The 26,501-nt window shown below is 41.5% G+C and overlaps 1 protein-coding gene across 2 annotated transcripts; it reads left to right on the top strand.

The window, feature by feature from the left end:
- Positions 1–8,479: 8,479 nt before the first annotated feature.
- On the top strand, positions 8,480–25,263 carry LOC119740676 (activin receptor type-1-like). 2 transcript variants are annotated; one of them, XM_038216049.1, is made up of 8 exons: positions 8,480–9,647; positions 11,269–11,450; positions 12,746–12,890; positions 14,955–15,169; positions 19,240–19,339; positions 20,077–20,700; positions 21,445–21,575; positions 24,055–25,263. In XM_038216049.1, exons 1-8 carry the CDS (start codon positions 9,605–9,607, stop codon positions 24,217–24,219), a joined length of 1,605 nt encoding a protein of 534 aa, XP_038071977.1. In that variant the 5' UTR covers positions 8,480–9,604; the 3' UTR covers positions 24,220–25,263. The 2 variants fall into 2 exon arrangements, with proteins under 2 accessions (XP_038071977.1, XP_038071976.1); XM_038216048.1 differs by having other exon boundaries at positions 8,485–9,647; positions 14,952–15,169.
- The last annotated feature ends 1,238 nt before the right edge of the window (positions 25,264–26,501 follow it).

The raw sequence follows: 26,501 nt of genomic DNA, 5'->3' as shown, positions 1-26,501 counted from the left end.
TTTTCTGCCAAAGCTGTTTTACACTACAATCTAGTACACTACACACTGCATAGTGTATAGTATATTGTGTATAATACCGGTAGAGACAATCTAAAGAGGTTAACCATGTTAAGAATGCACATCATTATTTGCATCTTAAATTTGCTTTGACACATGTATTTTAATACTAGCAAATTAGTGACCATTATGGACCGTACAGTGTGGCCCATGCACTTTGTAGCCACATCCATATTAAACATGTTTTATTGCCAAATGTACATGTACATTGTACATGTACATGTCTAGATAGTCCATGCATACATGTATGTGTAACTTGTAATACAGTGTAAGCATCTACAGTTACATGTGTGTACCAGTTGCATTTATGCCCTCGGTGAGTCTTGTCGAGTGCTAGATAAAAGTGTAAAATGGCCCACACATGTCTAACAAGTTGGATATTAAAACATGGGCATCATCATCAAAGGGCTTTCTGAAGTGAATAAGTGCCCCGCACACCCTTTTGCTTTTACCCGCACAAACTTGTAACGTCAGACTCACAGGAAATTGTTTGGCATGATTTTTATTTTGCCACTTGCCCCCCAGGCCAGCGAGCGTATCTCTGCCCCTCGCGTAGTACCCTCTCGCTGATTGTATGCAGTGTACGTTTTAGGGCGTTAATGGAGAGAGAGAAAAAAATGTACTCAAGTAAGGCCAGCGGGTCATAGTGTTAAGAGCAGCCGCACTGGGTCTTCGGATTGAAGCTTTTTGATTTCAAGATTTTTTTTCCCTTTTTCTGGCTTGCAATTTGGGGAGAAGTCGGGATAGACAGGGGGTGTGTGTGTATACGTGTGTGTGGTGTGAGTGACAGCAACTTGGCAAGACAGGTGGCTGCCTTCTGAGAAGGGGCAAAGTCGGTGAAGATTTTTTTTCCCCTTTCTGCTGAGGCGAATTATAACTGCATATCCTGGTTAATACTACAATGTAGTTGCGCGATATTGCTGGTGGATGTCTGTGCTTGCCGCATTGTTGAGGTGAGTAGGCCTATAGTTTAGTTAATAAGTTAGCTGAAGTTGAAAAATGGTGCTTTTAGTCTTGTTACTGAAAGTGTTTCTTCATGCTGTTTGTGTTCATCCTCATGTACATTGTATTAAGCCAAATACCGGTACATGTACAGGACGTACCGGTACTACGTACAGTACTAGTACATGTACATGCAGGCATATAATATTGTACCGGTGCTTCTACGGGTACATCTACTTGTCCCTATATTGTTCAAGCATTTTTAGCTCAAATCTGTTTCCGACAGAGGTTGTTGATTTCAATTTAACCCTAACTCCCTAGGCATTTTTGCTAGGATGCAACCTCAATCCTGCAAAATCCTCCAACTGCCCCCATGTAGAAATTGCATACAGCCTCAATCCTGCAAAATCCTCCGTTATTTCTTGATTGTGGTCCTTGGAGGGGTGACCACTGCGTCAATCCTGCAAAATCCTCCAGCAATCGCTGCCAATATGTTGAGACAGAGCCAGTGACATTCTGGAGCAGTGCGGAGGATTTGAAGGATAATCTAGGCCTAAATTTATGCACGGCTGAGCACAACACAAGGCCTTGACACAGTGCATCCTCCAAAACCAGCCACGCATTTTTGCCTCATATATATATACATGTAGCCTCAATCCTGCAAATTCCTCCATTTTGCAACTTGGGAGGAGTTAAAAAGGTTTAAAGATGACTGAGCCCACATTTTCACACCGAAAAGTCGGTGAATGTTGGAAATTACATTGAACAATATCAAGTTTCAAGCGTTGGTTTGAATTACCGTACATGTATTGCAAAAGTCTCAATTTTTTTTGCAGTCTCATTTTTAACAGATTTATAATACAAAGATCTATCTGTAAAGTGTAGCGGCCTTTAGCTGAAGTCAAGGTATTTTTTTTTCTTTGCACAGAAATAATGTTTTCAACTGTAAAATTGAAATTGTTCAAATTGTGGGAAGTTCAAATTTTCACTCCATGATAACAGATTACATGTAAGTAGTTTTTTATTCACCTAATTGCCCAGTCGAGAACATGAAGTGATAAAAAAAATGTACATGTAATGTACTAAATGTATTTTCCCCCTTCCCACACTTGACAAAACACTTTTTTTTTCTTCTCACCTCTACTACACAAATAATTTCCACCAGTGCCACACTACCACCACCTCCAATCTGCCCTAGGCCCCACTGGGCACCTTCCACAACAACTTTTGTTGAGCACTTTACCAGCACCCTCAACATTTTCATAAGACCAGCGCCCAAAGAAAACATATTTTGCCTCGGCCGTCAGTCTCACACAAATGCTGCACCTCCAAGTAGGGCTTTGCAAAGCAAAGCTCAAAGTGGACTTTCTCCCCTCCCTTTTTTTTAATATTTTTGGAAGGCAAGAGACCTACAGGTGGATAGACAATACCCTCTCTGGCCCCCTTGAGGGCCCAACGAAACCCTTCCGTGTTTCAAGACTGAAGGTGCTGAATAAACAGCAAAGGGGTGTGTGTGCGTGGCCCTCCGATTTCCTCAAAGCTCTGTCGTTCTTTTTTTTCCCCCTTTTTTTCTTCTCATGTGCACAGCGTTTGAATGGAAAACAAAAAAAGCGATTATGAGAACAATATAATTGGCTCAGAAATGGAAGTGGCTATTGATCAAGGGTTTCTTGTGTTGGGAGGATTATCGGAAACCGTGCCGGTTATGTGAAGGATATGGTTGGCAACTTTGGAACATGTAGGTTAATCGTCGAGTTATTTGATACTTTGCCCATTTCTTGTTTTCGTATTAACCCACTTAGATCAATTTCCAGTTTTGAGTGCAAGCTCAAGAAAAAGTTAAAGTCCAGTGCATGAAAGAACATTTTCTTTGTATTTTGGGTGGGAAAGAAAAAAAAAATATCTGAATTGAAAGTTCAGTGAAACCATTCATACAAAAAGCTGAAGCAAAACTGTTCATTGTGCACATCTGTATGAGTCACGTGTTTATGTATACTGCTTTTCCATTGGATACAGCAGTTAAAAGTAAAAAAAAAAAAAAGATGATAAACCATAATACATGTAACTTTCAGAGCACAATCTATTCTGTTTCTCTGGCATTGTTGAATTCATATCTGGCTCAAATATAAGCTTAAATAACAATAAGCAACTGTAATAAGGGCTTGCACACGTCACTCTATGTAATCATCTTTTAAGGAAACAAATATAAAGGTCTATCAAGAATTAGACAACCACTCCACACCGGCATTCATTACAGAGTGATCAGTAAGAGAACTCCCCACTTGACCTATTTGAGAATCATCCCAGAGTGCATTCTGGCCCGACAAGTGATGATAATAATTAAAGGCAGATGCTGGCACTGATAATGTTTCCCCGCGCATTGGGAATATCTCTGCAGAAGAACCGGTAACCCAATACCTCCATCGGCACTCCACAATCAGCGGTCGGTATCCGTGCTTCAGTCGCGCTGGCCGGGCCTTTAGTTTTTTTCCGCGGTGCGGCCCCGGCGCGTGACAAATGGCAACGTTTCCTGCCCATTTCACATCAGTTTGCCGAAAGATAGAAATATTAACTGTAATAATAAGCCACAAGTGACGCGGCGAATCCCGCGGTCGTTATTAAATGCACTCCCTTTGCCGTTAATAGGACGAGACAGACAATTTTTTTTTATTGATCAGTCAAAGCAAGTCATTAATGTCTAGGGATGTTCAGTTCTAGTAAACCTGTGCCGATCAGTCACTGGCTGTGATATTTTTCGTTATATTCGCATTATCTGGGAATGATGATCCTAATTAAAGACACATGCATCAGACAGGTTGTGCCCAATCATACACATGCCCATCTTAACAGTGTCAGATCACTTTAAAGGTCCAGTGCGGGCCTGATGCTTTTAATCGATTGGATCTCTTTTTCTCTTGTGTCTTCCTAATCACTCCAGTGCCATGGACAGTCACACCTAGAGCACACAGATAGTGGCGTGATGTCCTCAAGATCGGTACATGTACATGTACATGTATACAGCTGTGCATGTACTGTGCTTGTTGGGTCTAGGGAATAGGTTACTTCATTCTAAAACGTTACCAATTTTGAACGATGATTATACTAGAACTTTAAATGCACGTCCATGTACATTTACATGTACATGTATAGTTATATTCTGTGTGAACAGCTGCAAACCAGTCACTTAAGCTTTGCATACATGTACATCACATTACCGTACATATTGGCTGGTAACCTTTTTTCCTAAAATAACAAATTGTTTTAGTGCTTCAAAAGTTTCTCTTTTTAGTAGATGTTTGTTCTAGTGAACTTCTGCGCTAGGAACGTATGTTCAACTTCTGACCACATGTTCACGTACATCTGTCCTTTGCAAATTTCTGTGAGCGAAGCAAATATCTGCGCCTAGCAGAATCTATGCGAAGCAAATAGTAGTGTTGTTGGACTCAAGTCCAGGGCTCGGACTCAAGTCCATCTCTAGTTGCAATGGACCGATCCAGTAAGCCCCGCCCACTGCGCACGTGGGTAAATTACCACGTGCTCCTCTCCAATGCCACGCTGCATTTTCCTGCCGCACGCATCATATGCGCGTGCACGCATGTCGGACTTCTGTGCACGCACGTCGGACATAAATCACGGCTGTGATTGGTCAGTACACCATGGGGCGGTGCTTACTGGATCGGTCCATTGGGGTGGCTCAGACTCGACTCAAGTCACATCAGCAGAAGACTCGGACTCAGACTCGACTGTCATGACTTGGACTTGAAGCTAATGACTCTTGACTCGCGAGTGACAATATTTTTTACCAAAAATATCTTTTAAAACCATAATTTCAAAATAATCAAGACTCGGACTCAAGTGACTCGACTCTAACACTGGCAAATAGCCCCATGTAGTTTGCCCTTGTAGGTGATAAGTTCAAGTGGTCAACTTCTACCTTTTCAACTTGGCAATTGTCTAGTCCAGACATCTCTCCCACACCCCCCCCCCCCCCTCCTCCCTCCCTCCCTCTTGACATGATCATGTACCTAGGGGGTAGTCCTGCGCTGCTCTGCATCCTTCCGTTGTAGACCTGGGTTTCCTTTATGTATCATTGCCGCCAGGTGGACACGGACGTGAATGCATACAGGTGTGCTTTATGTAGAGGTCTACTTTTCTCGGGCACGGTTTACCTTTAAAGGTAGATCATTTGCAGCTCTCCAAAAATTAACTAACCGAATTATAGTTAAAAATCTACTTGGTGTAGAGATAGTGAAAACTCACTGTGAAATTATTCCTTCTGGCATGCTGTCATTTTGAAGAAAGCAATCAAAGAAGGTCATTTCCAAAGATGAGTCAAGTAACACATTTTTTGAAAATTTCTGTTAGTAGTTGGTTTGTAATTGGACGAAGCCGTGAATGGGTGCGCGCAAGCGTTGACACGACGCACACGCGTGCGGTTGCTGTTATTCTGCGGTTCAGTGCGTGACATCGCGTAGCTGCAATTGGCTGAATGAAAATGTGTTCTGGATGCTGATTTCAGGCACAATTCAAAATATGACTCAGCAACTTTTGAATTGAAATCAAGATCTTAGAAAAATGTACATACTATGTACTTTGCAGAATATTGTACCGAGAAATATGTACCGAGAATGATACAATTATAAAACTTTTTTTTTTCCTGTAAATAACCACCCATGTATGTAGGCCTTGTAACATGTACGGTACATACAATGTATGTACATGTACTTTGTGTAAATCCCAGTTCCATGTTCATATCCGTAAGTGACCCAAAATCCACAGTGAAAAAGTTGTTTTTTTCAAAAAATTCTGTAATATTCTGCCGCATTGCTTACTCAGAGGTGAGCAATCCCCATGTTTCAAAGAAGTAAAAAAAAAAAGCCCTTAAGTAACAAAATAACATTCCTGGGCCGTTTGTTAATTTGCAAAACACCTGGACTGGAGGGATATGCCATCTCAGGTCATTGGCTTTCGGAATTCTCAGGCTTCGGTGGATTTATCAGTCAGTTTGTGTGTGCGTGTTTTTTTTCCTTTTTTCCTTGTTCGTTTCTTGAGGCAATGGGGATGGCGGTTCGAGTATTTCGTGTAAATCCCAACCGAAGTGTTGGAAAAAGATTGTCTTGAGGGAGGGGAAGAGGGGGGGGGGGGAGAAACTGACAATTGGTGAAGTATGTGGCATGGGAAGGTTTATTCAAATTTAAGGTACATACATTTATGTACATGTACAGTAATCTTGATAAGTTCAAACCTCAGAGGAATACGGTAGGCTCAAATTTTGAGTTAAGCAGAGTTTTGAGTCATCCAATGGATTTTCTGTTCAGCAACAATTGACGGGAATAAGTTTTTACATTGAGTTAGAAGGGTTTTTGGGTTGACAGGTTTTGACTTGAAAAAAAATCACCTTTTTTTTCTGATGGACCTTTTCTCGATTGTGGATTGAATACAATGTATATGGTAAATTGTACGTACATGAACATGTACATCAATTTGGGAAGCAGATAATATTTGTTAGCACCGAATGTTCTTGGACTGTGATGTCTGTTTCAGTGGCATTCTTCATGCACAAGTACATGTACATGGGTACATATGCCTTTTACATAATGTGCAGTCACTGCTTTCACTAATTATGAGTCTTTGTTTCTGTAACTTACTTTGCTGTTAAAGGGAATATACATCATTTGCTTTTGCTGTAATTTTCAGAAATGGATGGAATTGGGGGGTTGGAAATATACATAGCAAATATAGTTACACTGACTTTTTTGAGGTTTTGGAGTCGAAAATGCTATAAAAACCAAGAAAAACAATCGTTTTCCTGTAGTCTGGTTCCCTGACTCCATATAAGAAGAAACAGAGCAGTTTATACATTGGGGAATTGTAAGGTCAGGGAACCAATCTAGCTGGCTTGTACCCGTTCATAGGTGTGTAATCGATTGCAAACAAGTGCGATGGTCAATTGGGGCCAGTATTTGAAAAAAGCCAGTTTTTTCCAACGCTTGTCGGCCGACCAGCGTTGGAAATTGATACAAAAATACCACTTTTCTTGGATGCTTTACATTGTCATTTTACAGGATGCTTTACATTGTCATTCACTAACAGTCCAGCAAGGTATTTCAAAATGATTTGGTAGTTTTATTTTTTGATGTTTGCAAATGTTGTATTTTCCCTTAAGCGCTGTGATACCTTATGTGTACATGTGTAATTGTAAGGGCAGTCTATAAATGCTTGTTATTACAGGTATACATTATGAACATGTAATTTCCTTTTACATGTACACTTACATGATGTTTCTTTTTACATGTATACATACATGTACATGTACATGTACATGAACACAATTTTACATGTCTCTAATTAGAAGAAGGTTTGTAAAACAAGTGTACATGTACGTGTACATCCACATTTAAATTAGATTCATACTTTATTTCACATTTGAGGTGCATATACCGGTAACTTTTCAACAGAATGATTGACACTTGTTATGTTTGGCTGGTTTTGCTTGTGGTCTAATATTCCTAGGAAAATGTAGAAGAGTTATTCCCTGTGGGTCTGCCGCTATTTTGTACATGTACCGTATTGGTGTACGTGTGTTGGGTTGTTAGTTTTTGCTAGAGATCTTCCATCAGGTCCCATGTATGGAGCAACTAAATATTCCCATGGGTTTATGGTCCACTTTGCCCCACCTTCAAACGTTTGAAGAGTCCTGCGCATTCAGCAGTGTTTCCCTCCAAAAACCCTCTTGAAACCACTCAGATCCGCTCAAGATGTCCCCCCTTTGCCCTCTTGGAGCCACAAGTAGCCCTCTCCATACCCTCTCCATCCCAACCCTGGTCCCTTTTGTCCACCACCTGCGCACTCGCTCCGGTGTTATTTAACTTTTTGAAGGTTTCGATCTCTCTTGGGCTTTGGGTTTTGGGATTATTAGAAACCCGATGAATGCACAGGGAGCAAATAGCCCAACGCCTCGGACAATGGGGCCAGACACCTTCGCATTCTGCTACGGGGATTGGTAAAATTGGACGGTGTATAGCCGATTGATTTCACTAAGACGATTACCCAGTGGACCCCATTCACAGGGCTCTATTGTTTACGGTCGGCCAGCGAGCATATTCATCCGTTCAATACATGGACGGACACTCGCGCTGCAGTCGGGTATTGGAAGAAACTGACTTCGGACACAATAGGAACAGAAGAGTAACGCCCCTATAGCTTAATGCGTCTCTTTCTTTTATTTTTTTTTTTTGGTTTGGCATGTCCCACTGCATGTCAATGCAGAGGTGTGAAGGGAAGAAAAGATCTGAGCTGATTGTGAGGGGTGAAAAACCTAGATTCGCAGGGGGCCTTTTGTTGGCCCTGACAGAACCATTCATTGGTTATCTCTTCAGGCTGGCCAGGTGGGGGACTAAAGAGTGCAGGCAACTCTCCACACCCCCCCCCCCCCCCTCACCTCAACTCCTTCAAATCTCCACAACTCTTGTATCGGCATGCCTGAGTGTGTACATTGGCTTCACCCAAGGATGCAAGAGGACTGAATGAACGCCTATTGTTAACCCTCCCACTAGCCTTCCTCTCTGGCTCTCTCTGGCTGTCTTTCAAGTGGGCGCTGAGCCGTGGCAGGTGTGCTGGGAGCCCACATGGGCTGTAATCCCAAGATCCGTGGTACAGCACTGGGCTTCAGTGTTTGTGTTGGCACACAGCGGACCGGACCCAATACCCAAGCCAGTCAGTTACAGCCTATTCAAGGAGGAAGTTGTGTGACTCTAGAAGCTCTTGTGTGGTTCTCTCTCATAAGTTAAAGCTTTACAGAACAATACAAAGAGAAACCTGGGCTTGTTTTCACACTGAAGGAAATTCAGTCAGTGGGGGAAAAACACTGCCTCGGGAGTTAGACTTTCTTCTCATCAGCCTTTTTTTGGTTTCGCTGCAAAAACATCAGCGTTGGCTGCAGTTTGTAGATTCCTGTGAACGGTCCGACATCAAAGATTCCTATTGTGCCTGCTGGATCGAAAAATGACTGTGCATTAGTTGATGAAATCAGTATGTCAAAAACCTGACACGGGACGCGCTAATGAGTGATGATGTGTGTGTTTCTGTGTTCGGAGGGCTGATGATACAACCTACCACACATTGCTAATCCTCTTTGAATGGACTGTGCAGTTTCTGCCCGAGAGTTTGTGACAACACGCAGTGTGGACATTGGCAACTGCATCAGCAACAGCCGCTGAATTCCTCCCTTCTCAAAACAGAGTTTCCCCTTGACTTTCTTCTGCAGAAATCGGGGAAAAAGGGTTTGCTGGAAGCGTTGTTCCAAGTCATCTGAAACGACCCAGAGAAGGCCATGTCTGGAGGATTGGAATCAACCCGACGTTTTTGTTTCTCTCATGTTCATCATTTCCTGAGGTTTCCATTTCGGCATTGACTATCGCCTTTCCATCAACTGCTCCAAAAAAGCCTGCCAGGAGTTGTGTGGATTTTCATACCTCGGTCAGATTAAAAAAGTCAAACTGCTGGGTGGTTTCATAACCTATCCCCGACTCGGATTATTTAACAAGTTCTGGAAGATTATCTTCAAGGATAGGCGGCGTATTTTTTTGTAAACTCGGGAGAAATCATGGCGCCGTTTAACCCGTTTGTTCATACTCTGAAAGCCAAAGGTAAGGCTGCGGCGAATACCGATGAATACTTATTTGTGTCCGAGTGAAAAGCGATTCGGTTAAGCAATGTAATCAAGACAGTGAAATGTTATCGTGGCTAGGCATATTGATTACAGGGAAGTTAATGAATACCAACACAGTGTGTAAATTTACCGGCTTGCTGGACCACGCTTTGAATAAGCTATCGGGTTATGTCACGGCTTGTCAGTTTTTTAAAGAATTTTTCGGCCTTGCGTGCAGAAAGTTATTGCTTGTCGTAGTTAATAAATGTACATGTACTTTTAAATCAAGTGAGCGTCACACACCATTGAATTTGAACAAATGTATTGTCGTACCACTTGATATAAATTTTGTACACATGTGCATGTATGTATGAAGGTGATCGTATTTGGAAAGCTACATGTACTGTTGTACATGTACAGTACTTGTAAATGTACAATATGCACGTACATGTGTCTACATGACATGTATGTATGTATGTAAGTGTGTACATATAAAAAAATGTGCATGTCCGTGTACGGTACATGTGACTTGCAAATTTGTGTTGCATTTATGTACAAGTTTCTCACTTGCACTTCCAACTTTAGTTTGTGTCATATACATACCGGTACGTGTGCATGTCCAAGCTCAGATATATTCCTTATTAGCAAATTGTCAATTTTGAAAGCAGTCAGCCGCATTTCTTTTTTATTTCTCAATTTTAAACATTGTAATTGTTTCTTCATAAGATTCAGCATATTCTCAAACTAGATATCCCATTGTGGTGTTGATCTCTTCTTTGTGGAAAAATCGCTGTGAAAAAAAAAAAATGGATTATGACACTGTTTTTCTTGAACCCCGCCAGCCATAAATAAAATGACTAATCCCATGTAACCCTCACATGAACATGGACTTGTAATTCCCCCGACATAAATTGGCCTAGAAAGGTGAAAGGATCCAACCTCTGAAAGATTGAAAACAAATGCTGGGTTCTTCGGGGACCTAGTCCGGGACTGTATGACTTCTGGCACCTGGTAGTGATGTAATTCCTGTGTTCATACCTGGATAACTTGGAACCGATCATGTTAGCACGTCCAATGAGTAGTGACTTCTCTTATTTGTTGCCAGCCAGACAAGTTTCCTGAAGTTTCAAAGTGTTTTGTCTCGAGCATTTGTGCGTGTACGTACTTGTTAACTGCACAACACTTCATGTTGGCTAACCTGCCCGGATTCTTGATACTTTAGGTTGCACATATGTGTGAACAGAGACTTGCTGCCAAGCGGACAAGCTTCTTGAAGTTTAAAAGAGTTTTGTCAAAAACATCTGTGCGTGTACACTTCTTAGCTGCAAAACACTTCTATTGGTAAATGTGCACAGTTCTTGGTACTAAACCTTGGTTTTTTTAAAACATTCATAGAAGCTCTTGTTCGTTAAGAACAGTTAACAGACAAACACTTTAAATGATGGAGGGTGGACTGACAGATGTACTTGACAGAAGCACCAGAATCCGCCAATGTAGGAAGAGTTGAAAGCATTTTGAAAGTTCACGCCACGGATCTGGAATATAAATCTGAGTTTTTGCCCTTTTTTTTATTTTAAAGGTTTTAATGAATTTTGTTTTGTTTTTAATTTATTATTCAGGTGATAGTACAGAGACCACGATGGCGGAGGAAAGTGCCAAACCGATCTTCAGCAACGAGACCACGTTTGAGTGCGAGTGCGACGACGTGGGCTGTAACAGTGAGAACTCGCGGTGCACTGACGCCATAAGCTGCTACGCTTCGCTCAGGATCGACGAGAACGGATTTGAGTATATGAGAAAGGTATGTTTAGGGCTTAGCCTAAGGGGATCACTGGGCCTTTTTTTTATTGCATTGCAAGGTCGCACGGACCACTTTCTAAGGTCTACTGCATTTTGTGAAAAAAAACTGAAATACAAAAAAGTTGCACTTCCATTCATTTCATATTGTTTGGAATGTTTGAACACTTTTCGGTTTATATCCACAGTTTTTAATAGTTTGTTCAAGGCCAGAAGATCCTTTCAAAAAGTTCCCAAACATCCTTGTTGACAAATGAAGAGTACCACATGTAAATCAACAAGAGTGTTGTTGAAAATGAAGTATCCACCCTGTCAGTTATAAAGACGTAAAAATAGTTGATATAACTTCGTTTTTCATTGGTGCCATTAGCTCAAAAGTGATCTAGAAAGGAGATGTTACCATTTTTTTAATATGCAAAATAAAGTGTGTTCTGTATTTTGACTGCAAAAAAATAATGTTTGTGTTTGGGAAAAGTTTCCTTTGACTAAACCAACCAGATGTTTGCAATTGTCGGGTGAGATTTCTCAGGTTTTTTTGCAGAAATTGGTTAGGAATCCCTTTTGAAATATGGAATTCTAGTTTTTCAGTATTTTTTTAAAAACTGATTGTTTATACCATAGACCCTGTGTCGCTCTGGGGTCGTGTTGTTCATCGGGTCGAGTTGACCAGGCCAAATTGACTCGAAACATTATAGATATCAACTGAATCCGAACCGATCTGAACTACCTAAAACCGACCCGACCCGACAAAAATTCAAGGAAAACCGACCCAAACCGACCCGAAAAACCTGAATATCTAGCTAGGGCAACTGTGTCCACTTTTTGTGCCTGAACTTACCCGCGTCGCTTGAAAATGGTCGTCTCTCAGTAAATTAATCATACCGTACGGTACCTGCAACATGGCCTACTGATGGGCCTACATGTTATAGACCGTGCGTGATAGGTCACAAACGAATTTGGTCTAACTGGGCACAGTGACTCTGCAATAAATATGGCACCATGTGAATTTCCGAACTGTGTCATTTTTTTGGGGGGGGGGGAGTTTATTTCAGTTTATTTCAGGTTTTTTATCAAAATGGCTTAACTGACATTACCCAACCCGAAAATCGCAAATGCAAAACCGAAACCAAAGTCGGTTTCAAGTCGAGTCGGTCTTCGGGTTCGGGTCGGGTTTGCCCAACACTACTCTGGGGCCTTTGTTGACCCTCCGCCAATATTTCATGGATTATTATTTTCTCCCAATCTCACGGGTGATTTCAACAGTTCTGTTTATATTTTTTTTTCCATGATAATCTACAGGGTTGCTTCAACACAATACAGCTCAGTCACATGTACTGTAAGAGTGACTTTGGTGAAGACGTGGTCATGGTTTGCTGTAAAGGAGACATGTGCAATCAGAACATTGTGCCGACCTTTCCTGCTGTCCCGCCCACTACGCCATTACGTGAGTAAAAAAAGAAAGAACTTGTCAAGTTAAATTTTCTTGCTTAAAGGGAATATACAACATTTGCAAACATCGAAAAATAAAACTACCAAGTTTTTACGAAATACCTTAATAGGATGTTGGTAAATGACAGTGTAAAGCATCCTGTAAAATTATGGCACCTGCTGTGAAGTCATTTTCAAGAAAATGGTATTTTTGTAAAAATTTCCAGCGGTGGTCGGCCGACCACCGTTGGAAAAACCTAACTATTTTTCAACTACTGCTCCAAATTTACCATTAATTCAGTCCAAATTTTGTTTGCTATTGGTTACATGTTCATGAACGGGTGCAGGCCAGATAGACTGATACCCTTACCTTACAATTTTCCGGCATGTGTAAATTGATCCATTTATATTTAGTGGGGTCAGGGAACCAGACTAATTGAACAGTTTGGTTTTTCTTGGTTTTTCCAGCATTTTCGAACACAAAACTTCAAACATGTCAGTGTAACAATATTTGATCTGTTATACTAACCCCTCAAAATAGTTCATTTCCGAAAATTACAGCAAAAGCCAATGATGTACATTCCCTTTAACCCTAACTGCCTAGGTCCCTTTGGCTGGGATCCATTTTCAATCCTGCAAAATCTTCCCACTGCCATCATGTAAAAATTGGATACAGTCTCAATTCCTCCAAAATCATCCGTTATTTCTTGCATTTGTTCAATATTGGTGGGGGGGGGGGGCCACTGCCTCAATCCTTCAAAATCCTCCAACAATCACTGCAGTACAATGAGGAATTGCCGATGATGTCCAGAAGCAGCCTACGTGTAGTGTAATCTAGGCATACAAATGTAATTTGTGCATGGCTAAGCATAAACAACACAAGGTACAGCTTAAGACCATGACACAATGCATGCTTCAAAATTAACTGGCACTAAAATGGCAAACAGCCTCAATCTTCCAAAACAAACAGCCTCAATCCTCCAAAATCCTTCAAAAACTGCCTGGTTGATTTTGGAGGATTGAGGAGGGTTAGGGTTCACATCCCCTGTAGTTTTGTTATGTAAGTGAAGCCCAAAGGTTTGATTATGTCCTTGTTTCATCTCAACCCCCACCCCACCCAAAAATTAGAAAAAAATAAAAATCAACCCACAAAATAAACAAAACAAAAACCCCTCAAAATCTACCCTTCTGCTTCAGTTTCCTGCCCCAATAGTTTCAACTCAAAATGAAGTCCACTTGTTTTTATAAGAAATACAGACTGCAGATTTAGCAGTTCCACATTCCCAGATTCATCAGGAACAACTTGTCATATCTCAGTTGTCATATCTGAGCATGACACAAACCTTGCACCCGGAATTACCGAAATCAAGAACATGTGCCTTAATCAATTGGAATGGCCTGGAAAAGTAAGGAAAATATTGTGAACACAGTATTCCCAAAAGGAACATCACGGAAGGAACAGGAATGTTTCAAATTGTGATCAGCTCTCTCTCTACTGAGGAAATGAATAATTTGGTCTCAGTCTGACATTTTACAGGAACTTGGAACCCCCTTTTTTTTGTCCTTCCCACACCCACTCTCACCTCCTTCCCTCCCACTTAAAGTTAAACAATTGTCTTCTACATTTACGATGCCTACTGCATTGATTCATATCCTCATGGAGTTATTTCTGTTTTTATTTTATGTTATTTTTTCCTTGAAAACGAAACAAGGAATACAGAGACACGGTATCAAACATGGAAACCTGAGAAAAAAAACAAGAAGAAGAGGATGATGAATAAAACTGTTCAGTTTTAGAGTTGGGAGGGAAACAACTGAAGAATATTCCAGGGGGAAGCCAAGGAACTAGCTTGGAAATGATAACCCAATCTACCTGCTCACCTTGGGTCGAGGGGGGCTGGGGGGGGGGGGGTAGAAGGGAGTGGAACCAGGGTCACAGAGGTGCAAGGCATGGGAGAGTACCAATGCTCCAACCTGACTCCCAATCTGGATGAATCTCGTCATGCATACTAAAATTTATTGTCAATATTTCAGGACTTCAATAATCGAAAGCCCTTTTGCTTCATGCCCTTTCCAGCAGAACCAAGGGAATCTCTTCCCTACAACGTCGCCTACCTCGCCATGGCTGTAGTGGGTCCCTTCCTGGCTCTAGTCATTGGTATATCCTTCGCCGTCTTCATGTACCGTTGGATGCACAAGAAGCGGCTACGAGAGCTCAACTCTAATGATGAGGGATACGCCCACCACGCCCCTCATGATCTCAGGGCCGTACCTGCCGGGGACAGTACACTAAAGGTTTGTTTGAATAAATGCATATTCATAAGATATTCATATTCATGAGGGATACGCCCACCATGCCCCTCATGAACTCAGGGTAATACCTGCCGGGGACAGTACGTTCAAGGTTTGTTTGAAACAAGTATATTCATAATATGCATATTCATAATATCATATTGATGAGGGTACCGCCCACCATGACCCTCATGTACTGTACACAGGGCAATACCTGCTGGGGAAAGCGCACTCAAGATTTGTTTGAATATATGCATATTCATAAGCTATTCATGAGGGATACACCCCTCATGATCCCAAGGCTGTTCCTGCTGGGGAAAGTACACTCAAGGTTGGTTTAAATATGCATATTCATAACATAATATTCATTCTCATGAGAGATACGCCCATCATGCTCCTCATGACCATTGAAGGTTTGTTTGAATGTATGCAAGGATACCCCCACCATACCCTGCAATTGCATGGGTTCAGTGACGTACCTGCCGGGAATGGTACACTCAAGTTTTATTTAAATATATACATATTCATCAGATATTCGTATTCATGAGGGATACACCCACCATGCCCCTCACAATCTCAGGGCAGTGCCTGCTGGGGACAGTACACTCAGATTTGTTTGAATGTATGTTCATAAAATATTCCCGAGGGATACGCCTCCAATGCCCCTCGTGATCTCAAGATGGTACCTGTGCACTCTAAAAGTTGGTTTGAATATAACCAGTATGCATATCATGATGATTAACCCTGTCCGGTGGTTTTGCAGTCCTTTTGTGGATTCCTGTCTGGATTTTACATGTACATGTACATGTATGTGTACATGTACATGGGGTTTGAAGAACCAATGTCATTGAATTACAAAGTGCCTAATATACTGCATAGGGTTAGGAAAAATTATTAAAACATTGCAGTGAATAACTTTAAAGGTGAAGTAGATCGTTTGGAACTTGACCCGATATTGTTTTCGTTTGAAGCAACAGAAGTGCGCAGAATCTAAAGACGGGTGCTTACATGTAACAACTAACCTGACAAAACTAACCTGATGAAGCGTTAGTTCTGTGAATGCTGTATATTTCAAGAAAACACAATATTCTGGATCTCGATTTCAATTCAAAAGTTGCTTAGTCATGACTCAATCCCCAAATCAGCATTGGGGACATGATTCTCATTCAGCTGTTTGTTGCTACATGATGTCACACACTGAACCGACGATTCTTACGAATAATATCAAATTTCCAAAAATGTGTCACTTGATGCATCTTTTGGGAATGACCTTCTGTGATTATTTTCTTCAAAATAACAGCATGCCAGAAGGAATAATTTCACAGGGAGTTTAGTGCCATTACTATCTTAATAAACCAAGTATGCTTTTCAACGATAATTTGATTGGATACTTTTTGGATAGATGCAAATGGTCCACTCTACCTTTAAACTTCTTAGATGCATCGTAAGACTCTATTGTATTTATTAGCATATTTGGCCACAAAGCTGTTTTGTCAAGCTGACCTTTGAGCAATAGTCAGCAGCTTTAGACATCTGTGGATTTGGTGATGCATCAGGGCGTGCGTCACGACCTACAGCTGTGAAAAATTTAAAACGGGGTCTGAAGAAAAACAGTTGATTCATTGTTCGCTGTCCTGATTGTAGTATGCAGTTTTTGATATACCGGTTCATGTAAAATATTTATACTTCACTTCTTTTTTTAAATACATGTATGCAGTTCTCTTCAAGTTACAACAAAAGAAAATGCACATTCTTTTTGTGTTGTAGTTATTTACAATTGCCTTCTCTTTGTAATAAGCCAACACGAAAAGCTGAACGGATGACACTGTTTTACTCGCTAAATGTTCCATGACATACATTCTAAGAAGCTGGCTATGCTCTGAATGTATCAATCCTGCACACTTGGCTTTCAATTTCCCCCACAGCTTGGCTTGAGACATGAAATTTCTCTCATACAAAACATCCTTGTATAATAAGCTTGATGTCAAAAACAGATTGCCTATAGTATTACAAATGGTAAACGCTACAGTAAACAAGATTAGGCCAGATGTCCCATATGTAAGCTCTTGTAGCCTAGTTTCCCCACCCCATTACCTCCCCAACGGTCTGGTCACTAACCCAAGGTGCTGTGTGTTACCACACCTGTCTTAAACCCGTCACCGTACTACTGGAATCAAGTCTCATCCAACCTCCTCCTTTTTTTTTCACCGTGTAACTATGCGTACGTCAGTCAGACCTTGTCTTGGCTATGATCAGGAGTTTTAATAAGGCGTAGAGGTAGAGGAAGGCACATCCGTATTCAATGTTCCGCCAGCCTGCCAAGCGACATGCATCTACGGGAGCCGGTTTCTGTTTAGTCATGGCGGCTATCCTTTATTGTTTGTAGGGGGCGACGATTGACGAGGCATACATACTGTGATCTTGAAAGGGGGCGGAGCCTGATCAGGGTCATTCCATTAATTTGGGTGCAATTTCTTTGATGTCCCTGTTAGGCCCCCCCAAAAAATATTCGGTCTCTGGTCAGACCAAAGTTCCGGAATGGACGCGGCCACACGGCTTTTTTTTTTTTTTTTTTCTTCAAGCTTGGATTGTACAGACAAGGTGGGGTACTATTTTGATTTTTTTGTGTCCTCATGTACATGTACATTGGTGTCCTCCATAATTTGCCTTGGTGCTTTCGATCATTTGCCTTGGTGCAATTTCCCATTCCTTGGTGCTCTTTGGTAAAAAAAAATTGAGGAGGTGCGGAAATAGAGGGCTCTGTTGGAGCTACCGCGGAACATTTTGGAAAAAAAAAGATCGACGCGCATGATTAAAATCGACGCGCGCGCTGACCAGAGACCGACTTTTTTTTTTTTTTGGCCTTACAACTGATATAAGATTTTGTGAATTCAGGACACATTCTTTAATGGCTTCTATCTCCAAGAGTGATAATGTAAAGAATGATACCCAGCCAAACAAATTTGAAAAATGATTTGAAGTCAATTTTAATGATATTTGCATGGCAATTTACACCCACAAAAATCATACTTTGGGACCCCAAAGTTATGGAGTAACTCCTCACTCATCCCTTGCTTTTGCTGTAATTTTCAGAAATCGATGGATTTGGGGGTCAGTATTTTTATAGCAAATATTAGTTACACCGACCTGCTTAGAGTTTGTCTTCATTGACGCTGGCCAAAAAAAAAACAAGAAAAATGCTGTTCTTGTAGTCTGGTTCCCTGACCCTGCTTCAGATGAAGCAGAACAACTTATAGACATAGGGGAATTGTCAGGTCAGGGAACAAGACAAGCTGGCTTGAACCCGTTCACGGTTGTGTAACCGATTGCAAACACAATGTGGACTAAAGTAAATGTGGTAAATTGGTGGCAGTATTTGAAAAAAGTCAGTCCTTGGAAGTTGATACAAAAATTCCACTTGTCTTGAAAATGACAGCACACCAGGTGCCATGAATTTACAGGATGCTTGAGACTAATATGCACTCACAGTCAAGTAAGGTATTTCATAATAATTTGGTAGTTTTGTTATTTGATGTTTTACCTTTAAATTCATACATGTTCAAAATATCCAGCTTCAATTTTTTCCCTGCTGATGATTAGAGTCATCAGTTTTCTTGTTAGTACATTTTAGTTTCAATTTCGTCAGGTTTTATGAAATTTCCGTCAACTTTTGTTCCCTTTATGGATGTGATTTCTATAATTATCTTTTTACAAATTTCTTTGCAAAGTCCTTGTTTTAGTTTAAAGGTACATGTACCTTCATGAAATTTGAACTCCAATTTCCCAACCATCATGAAATTTAAACTCCAATTTCCGCTGGTGTTCAAAGGTATTTATACATGTAAATCCAAAGCGTGGTCAGTCCTTTTACTAATAAAGGTCAAAAGCACATTCTGCATCTGGCACAGAAATAGTTTCAACAAATCCCTCATTTCCCATCTGAAAGGTTTGTCAACACTGTTCATGCTTCTAGCATAGTGATTTTTGGCGCCATCCCTGTATTCTCAGCAGTATGGGTCGAGTGGCTTAGAGAGACATGTACTTTATACAAGAATAATTTGTTTCTCATGCAGGATCTTTTTGATCACTCCAACACATCTGGTAGCGGTTCCGGACTCCCTTATCTTGTCCAGAGGACCGTGGCTAGACAGATCACACTGGTGGAGCAAGTAGGTGAGTAGTCCGGTGACCGGCCAGTAGTCTGGTGAACAGATGGTTTCTTGATTGAGTTACTCTCTCAAATCTGGACTGCATCTTGAAACTGGCTTTGGGGTTTCCTGCTCAATTTTTTTGGGGATGATTTTAGTTATGATATCGAGAAGACTTTCAGAATTACGTTTTTGGTTGAGAATCAAGCATGCAGGGACACAGATAGACATGTTTTTTTTCCTTTCCTTTCAGTGTTTGTGGACATGTTTGCTAATCTCATGTGGCCCACCCTGTGGAATAGGTTCTAGAGCTCCAGTCAATCAAGGCTAGCCTTTGCATTGTTTTCACAGATGTTGGACCTTCTTAAATAATAATTCTGTAAAATTGTCTGCGAAATTGTCTAACTGCTCTTTATGGAGAAATGGGTGTGAATAATTTCTTTTCATCTTCAAGTGTTTAATTTCTGTCCATGTTTTTACAGAATGCAAAACAAAAAATCTGACATTTAATCAAAGGAAAGATTTTAAGGTACATGTGTACTACCGGTAAGTTGACACCAAATCAGATAAGATTCACGTCTTGTGACTGATGCTAAATCAGATGAGAGATGGTCAACAATTTGGTAAAATGCTGAGGGTTGGATGTATTGTTGAAAAGACCTGATATTGATTCAAGTTTCTTTGCTCACTGAGACTTATATATTTTGTAAATATGAGTACTCATATTTGTTCAAAGTTCATCCCTTTTTTTTTTTGTCTCAGGCAAGGGGCGATTTGGTGAAGTATGGCGTGGCAACTGGCAAGGCGAAAACGTGGCCGTGAAAATCTTCAATTCCATCGACGAGAAGTCGTGGTTTCGCGAGACGGAGATCTACAACACCGTCATGCTGCGACACGATAACATCCTGGGTTTCATCGCATCCGACATGACCTCGAGAAACTCCTGCACGCAACTGTGGTTGATCACGCACTACCACGAGTTTGGCTCGCTCTACGACTACCTCAACCGGAACGTTTTAGACCCCAAGACCACGATTCGGTTGGCGCTTTCGGCCGCCTCGGGACTAGTGCACCTCCACACGGAGATCTTCTGCAACAACAGCAAGATGGCCATCGCGCACCGCGACATCAAGAGCAAGAACATTTTGGTGAAGGAGAACCACACGTGCTGCATCGCCGATCTGGGGCTGGCGGTGTTGCACACGCGCAAGACGGATCAGATCAACCTGGGCGTGAACACGTCGCGGGTGGGCACCAAGCGTTACATGGCACCGGAGCTTCTGGAGGAAACGATGAATTTAGCCGAGTTTGAATCTTTCAAGAGGGTAGACGTCTACGCCTTTGGCCTGGTTTTGTGGGAAATTGTCAGAAGGTGCCAAGTTGGGGGTAGGTGGTCGTATGTTTATAATATATTCATGGCTGACAAGAAATGCACTGCATGAAAGGAAATGGCTTTTTTGTAAAAATGGAGATCATTGATATCCTGTACTGAAACTATGCCATTAATTGACGTCACTGAGTTATATTTTTCAACATTAGACTGGAATATTATCATTGGCTGTAGTAGATTTTCACAAGACAATTTCACATGTTGAGGTTAGCAGTACATGTACATTGTAAGTGAAAATTTGCGGTTATTAACCCTAACCACCCCAACTCCATCAAAATCCATCCCCTTATTTTGGTGGATTTTGGGGGACTTGGTCCAGAAGGCCTGGCGTGACTAAATATTGATGGAATATGATGGACTTGGGCCTAATGGGATGAAGCAGTGCTAGGGTATCTGATTGATTTTGCCTAGCTTCCTGTACTGCTATTGGGATAAAAGCCAAGTGTAGCAAGTCCATGAATGTCAACCAGTGCGTCAGTGGTGGATTCCATTATGTCATGTACAGTTTTGTATTGGAAGCACAGTGATTGATGGATTTTGATGGACTTTGTCCAGTTCCTAGTTTGTTCAGTTCCTAGTAAAAGACGCTAGAGAGTTAGGGTTAATATGATACCAAGAAAATGGAGATTTTCCATCACAGTGTTTCTGCAAACTTGCACTTATAATCAACACATCCAGAAATTTGAACTATATATTGCACACTATTAATCCACAAATGTTATGTCTTTGTTTTTGAACAGGTATGGTTGAAGATTACCGGCCGCCTTTCTTTGAGTACGTCTCCAGCGATCCAGGGTTTGAAGACATGAAGAAAGTGGTGTGTACAGAAATGCTCCGGCCGACAATACCCAACAGATGGTCAAACGATCAGGTGAGATTCATCTGCTATTTGCTGTGCACAACTACGATTGAGGGTGCTGCTTGATTTACTCATATTTCACGAGTAGGCAAAATGCTTGGTTCTTTGTACACAAACATCCATAAGCTAAAAACGGTGACAAAGAGAGACATATGACAGACAAGAGAATGCTAGTGATTCTGTTTGTCCAGTGACCAAACATGCTAGTACACATTTAGATGGCGTTAACCCTAACCTTCCAGGGTATGTTTGCCAGAACCGTGCCAGACATAGCAACATGCAACACTTGACTAAGTGACAAGCCTGCCAAATGTAGCAAGATCCATCAGGGGAAAAGTCTCATGGCCACACTGCCTCAGAGTCCGTGGTCACCACACCGAACTCTGGCATAGTTCAATGGGACTTAGCCCTCATTGTTTCAGAGTTGGCCATTCATGCACTGGTGTTGGTAGCTGAATGATATACAAATGGACGCGCAAAATCTTAGACAAACAAACCTTAATGTACAAAATTCCTTAGGGTTGTCTAAGGGGCGTGGCCAACTCGTAAACGGCGATAGGTCAATTGCACTCATTAACGTCAGTTTGAATAGCAAGGTCTTGATCATGTAGATTTCTATATAAATCGGAACCATATGGACTTTCTTATGGCAGTCTCAGCCGAGCATGGGCAACGGATAGCCATGATCGCATGGTCCTCCATTAGTTTATCTGATCTCAGCGGTCCCTTCTATCCCAGTGTCACTACAACCATAACGACCTTACGAACTTCAATGGGGTGAGAGCTAATTCCCAAAATCAGGAACACTTCCTGTATACATAAATATCCCTAGGTACCCCCCCCCCCCAACACCCCATCCACCCACACCGAATCACTGCCTCTCCGACAAGTGACATAATGCATGCTGGTTCTCATGCCACAATAAATCATAGTTACAATTTTAACTGGAACAATGACAAGACAGTCAACTTGTCTTGATGATCTGGCATGCGTCTGAGCCTTACTCCCCTCAGTGTCACCCAAGAGTCTCTGAATACGTGCTTACACCCAAATTCAACAAGTCTGCGCTTTACAACTTCAACCAGTGGCCCAGTGCCGTGATTTTTTAGACCCTTGCTCTGAAGAAAGACCCTCATGGGAACGGGAATTGTTTTGATGATTCAAGTTTGGCGTCTTGATGCAATTTGATATTTCAGAGAAAGACGTCTATATTGAATTAGGTTTGCTGCATGGGTGGATTGTAACATCTATGTGGGTGTAGTCACGAAACGGAATTGGAAACGGAAATAGGAATGCATACCCCATCCACGATGCGCTCCATCATAATCATTCATATGTAAAGTGTGGCTGATATTCAGTGAAAAGCCTACAGAGATATCGTTGAATTCAATTTTGGCAAAGTCGTGGCAAGGGGTTTTTTATTTTCATTTGCTCCAGAAAATATTATGGGAAATAGTGTGGCCTACATGTGTGTACATGTACAAAACAGATGATTTCTTTCAACACTTGTACACTTTGTTTTGATGTTATTTTGTTATTCATTAAAGGGAAAAAAATGAACGTAAACTACATGTAGCAGTACAAAAAAACTAAATGTTATAGAGTGATTTGTTAGCTTGCGTAAAAATTTAGAAATGCCAAAAAATTACACCGTAACCCTCAGTCCTCCCTCCAAAATCCTCCTGGTGGTTTTGGAGGATTTTGGAGGATTGAGGCTGAATGGCAAAACAAAAGTGTCATTTGATTTTGGAGGATGAATTGTGTCGAGTTTGTATACTGCACCCTGCATTGTTTATGTTCAGCCATGCATAATTGAGCCCTGCATTATGCTTGATATCATCTGCACTGCTTCTGAATGTCATCGGCACTGCCTCAACCCATTAACAGTGATTGTCGGAGGATTTTGAAGGATTGAGGCAATGGTCCACCCCTCCACTGAACAAATTCAAGAAATAACGGATGATTTTGGAGGATTGAGGCTGTATCCAATTTTGACATGGAGGCAATTGGGGGAATTTGCAGGATTGAGGACGGTTCCTAGCCAAAAGGGGGTTAGGATCAATTGGGGTGGGGCTGACAGCTGAATGAGGAACTCACCACGGATCTTTTGTTTTAAGTCCATCACAAGTCCATCATGAGTCATATGAAATGTCAAACACAGGTCATGTCTTAATAGAAGTAACAGGAGATGAACAGTGCTTTTGAATAGCTTGTGACTGGAGACTGAATGACTTGTTTGGACGTTTGACTATGATTCATGACTTGTGATTGACTTTTGATCGACCTGTGATTGATTTGCAATTGACTTTAACGATTGATGACCTTTTGGTTGACTTGTGAAGGAATTGAGATTGACTTTTGATCGCCCTGTGATTAATTTGGTAATTGATTTATCATGAGCTGTTCAAGCAGCAGAGATAATTTATTGCGGCCAGGTTTTTCAAGATTTTTTTTTACATTCTCTCTTCTTTTTTTTCTTTTTGAAACACAGACATTAGTGGCACTCTCCAAACTGATGAAGGAATGTTGGTATCACACGTCCTCGGCAAGACACAGCTCCCTGCGGGTCAAAAAGACGCTCATGAAAGTAGCTGAGTCCTGCAACTCAAGCATGACGTCCAAATTGGACTTCAACTGGGAGAAGGCATTCATGTGAAAACGCTGCCGGACTCGCTTAGACTTTTACTGCTTGTGCAGCTTAGCGATAACTGCTGGAGAATTCGTAAGAAAGGCTGGCACGACCAGGAAATCAGGATCCTGGCACTGAGAGTGGAATCGAAAACTTTCAAGGCATCCGGTTGTCAAAAACTTTTTAAAACAGGTCGGTGCCATGAGAAAGTTAGCAACGAATCAGTAAACCTGATCAGAAAACGACCACACAGATTGATTGGATGAGATCAACTTTCCGAAGTAGTTATAATGAAAATGGACAGCGGATGAAGACGCAGCAGGTCAACTTGTAGAAATCTGCCGTCAGACTTTTGTTCAGTGATCAGCATTAGAGAGTCATGAATCTACATGAACGGCAAGGACAGGGTAATGAAAACTGAGAGAAATGGCAAGGATACAAATCACAGTGTAAAACAGCGTAAAAGTCGTCGCAGCATTAAGTGTCAGCGACTGCTGCAGCTTAGGTATGGAGCCTCACATCGCATGTTTGTCGCTCGACGGCTCATCACAACAACTCTGCCGGAGATTTTTGTCTGGTTCCGACATGAGATGTATCATCACACCTTCAAGACAGATGTATATGATGGAATCACTTTCCAGGGGCAGCTCATGCTATTTTTGCATTGGTGGTTAATATCAATGTATTTGTTTGTTTGTTTGTTTGTTTTGAAGTACCAAATCAGAACTAACAGATTCATTAAAGGCCCATGATGTTACCAAGAGAAGGCAAGCCTAGTAGAGCTGGTCCCAGAGTGCACAGAATTTTCTCGGCAATCAATTCAGAATGGCTATTCACTTGAAGTGTTTCTATGCAGGATTTAGCCTATTCATTGGTTCTACGATATTGCTGCCCTGCTCTCTTCAGCTTGCAACCAGTCTATCAGTCCTTCTGATTTTAGGCGTGCGATCACACCCCAACGCCATCGCACGCCTAAAAGCTGCCCGAGAAGTGTGAATAATCGCACGCCTGAATCCCTCTGTACCGCACACCTCAGCATACATTTACGGCATAAATACTTCATAATTTATGGGGAAAAAAGTATGTCGGTGAAGAGAAAACGGCTTTAATTTGTAAACCAAGATGAAAAGTACAAAAAAAATACCAGATTGTTCAGTCCCAGCTTGGACCACAGAATCACTCGCCTAGAAAAATCACACGCCTAGAAAATCCAGGTGTGCCTTTTTCCACACGCCTGTGATTTTCAAATCATCAGGACTAGTCTATCCACAAGTGACAGTCAGTCGGTCCGACAGTGGCTTGATCCTATAAGATAGCACTGCCCGGCTCTCTTCAGCCTACAACCAGTCTATTCACAAGTGACAGTCAGTCAGTCAGTCAGACAATGGCTTGATCCTATACGATAGCACTGCCCGGCTCTCTTCAGCCTACAACCAGTCTATTCACAAGTGACAGTCAGTCGGTCAGTCAGACAATGGCTTGATCCTATAAGATAGCACTGCCCGGCTCTCATCAGCCTACAACCAGTCTATTCACAAGTCACAGTCAGTCAGTCAGTCATTGAGAGGACACTAGGGCCAAGTTCGCGCAAGGACTATAGTTGACCAATGGTTAACTAACGTTTGCCCGAACTCTGTCTAGTCGACGGTAGTTGACTACGCTAGTCGACTATTTGGAACCAGCCTACTGGGGTTGGTTGCATCGCTGGTAACCAATAGCCACGCGCATTCATAACGCTAGCAGAGAGCCAGGATCCAGACGTTTTGCAATGACATTTTGACCAGCGTTCGACCAGAGACGTTCGCACTTTGCTATTAGTGCGCAGGCATAAGGTACGTCACAAATCAACCACTAGTCGACTAATGGTCCTTGCAAAAACTGCTAATTATTGATTGTGGAGAGCAACACAAAAAATATTGAAAAATCGTTCCCAATCTTGCACACAAAAAACTCTTATCAGCATCATGTTGACTAACCGAGTTAAGCATTGTCCCACTCCTTCATATTCATGATAACTCAGTTACACTTGGTTAATCCTGTCTGCCCAATTCAACTTAAGTTAAGAAGGTTATGCTTTATCAAACCAAACCTAACCAGGTCTCTGATGTACATATAACTACTGGACTTTGTCATAGTTGGGTTGATCTAAACGGAGTAGTTTTTATCACTGTTTTGTTTAAACATACGATGTACAGTTTTGTAAATTTTGTTGGAAATTTTTGTGTGAATAGATTTGGTTTCATGGTCTAACATGAACTGATGTACAAACTTGTAACAACAGGGTATAATAAACAGAAAGATGTACGTGT

Source organism: Patiria miniata, unplaced genomic scaffold (genome assembly GCF_015706575.1).
Source record: "Patiria miniata isolate m_02_andy unplaced genomic scaffold, ASM1570657v1 HiC_scaffold_5, whole genome shotgun sequence".
Lineage (NCBI taxonomy): Eukaryota > Metazoa > Echinodermata > Asteroidea > Valvatida > Asterinidae > Patiria > Patiria miniata.
This window is presented reverse-complemented; position numbering and strand designations above follow the sequence as displayed.

Bases quoted from the DNA above. Each gene is read 5' to 3' on its own strand.
- LOC119740676 (XM_038216048.1), top strand. From the start codon at position 9,605: ATGGCGCCGTTTAACCCGTTTGTTCATACTCTGAAAGCCAAAG. The intron at 12,891-14,951 runs GTGAGTAAAAAA...TGCCCTTTCCAG, and splicing joins CCCGCCCACTACGCCATTAC to CAGAACCAAGGGAATCTCTT. The intron at 21,576-24,054 runs GTGAGATTCATC...TTTGAAACACAG, and splicing joins ACAGATGGTCAAACGATCAG to ACATTAGTGGCACTCTCCAA.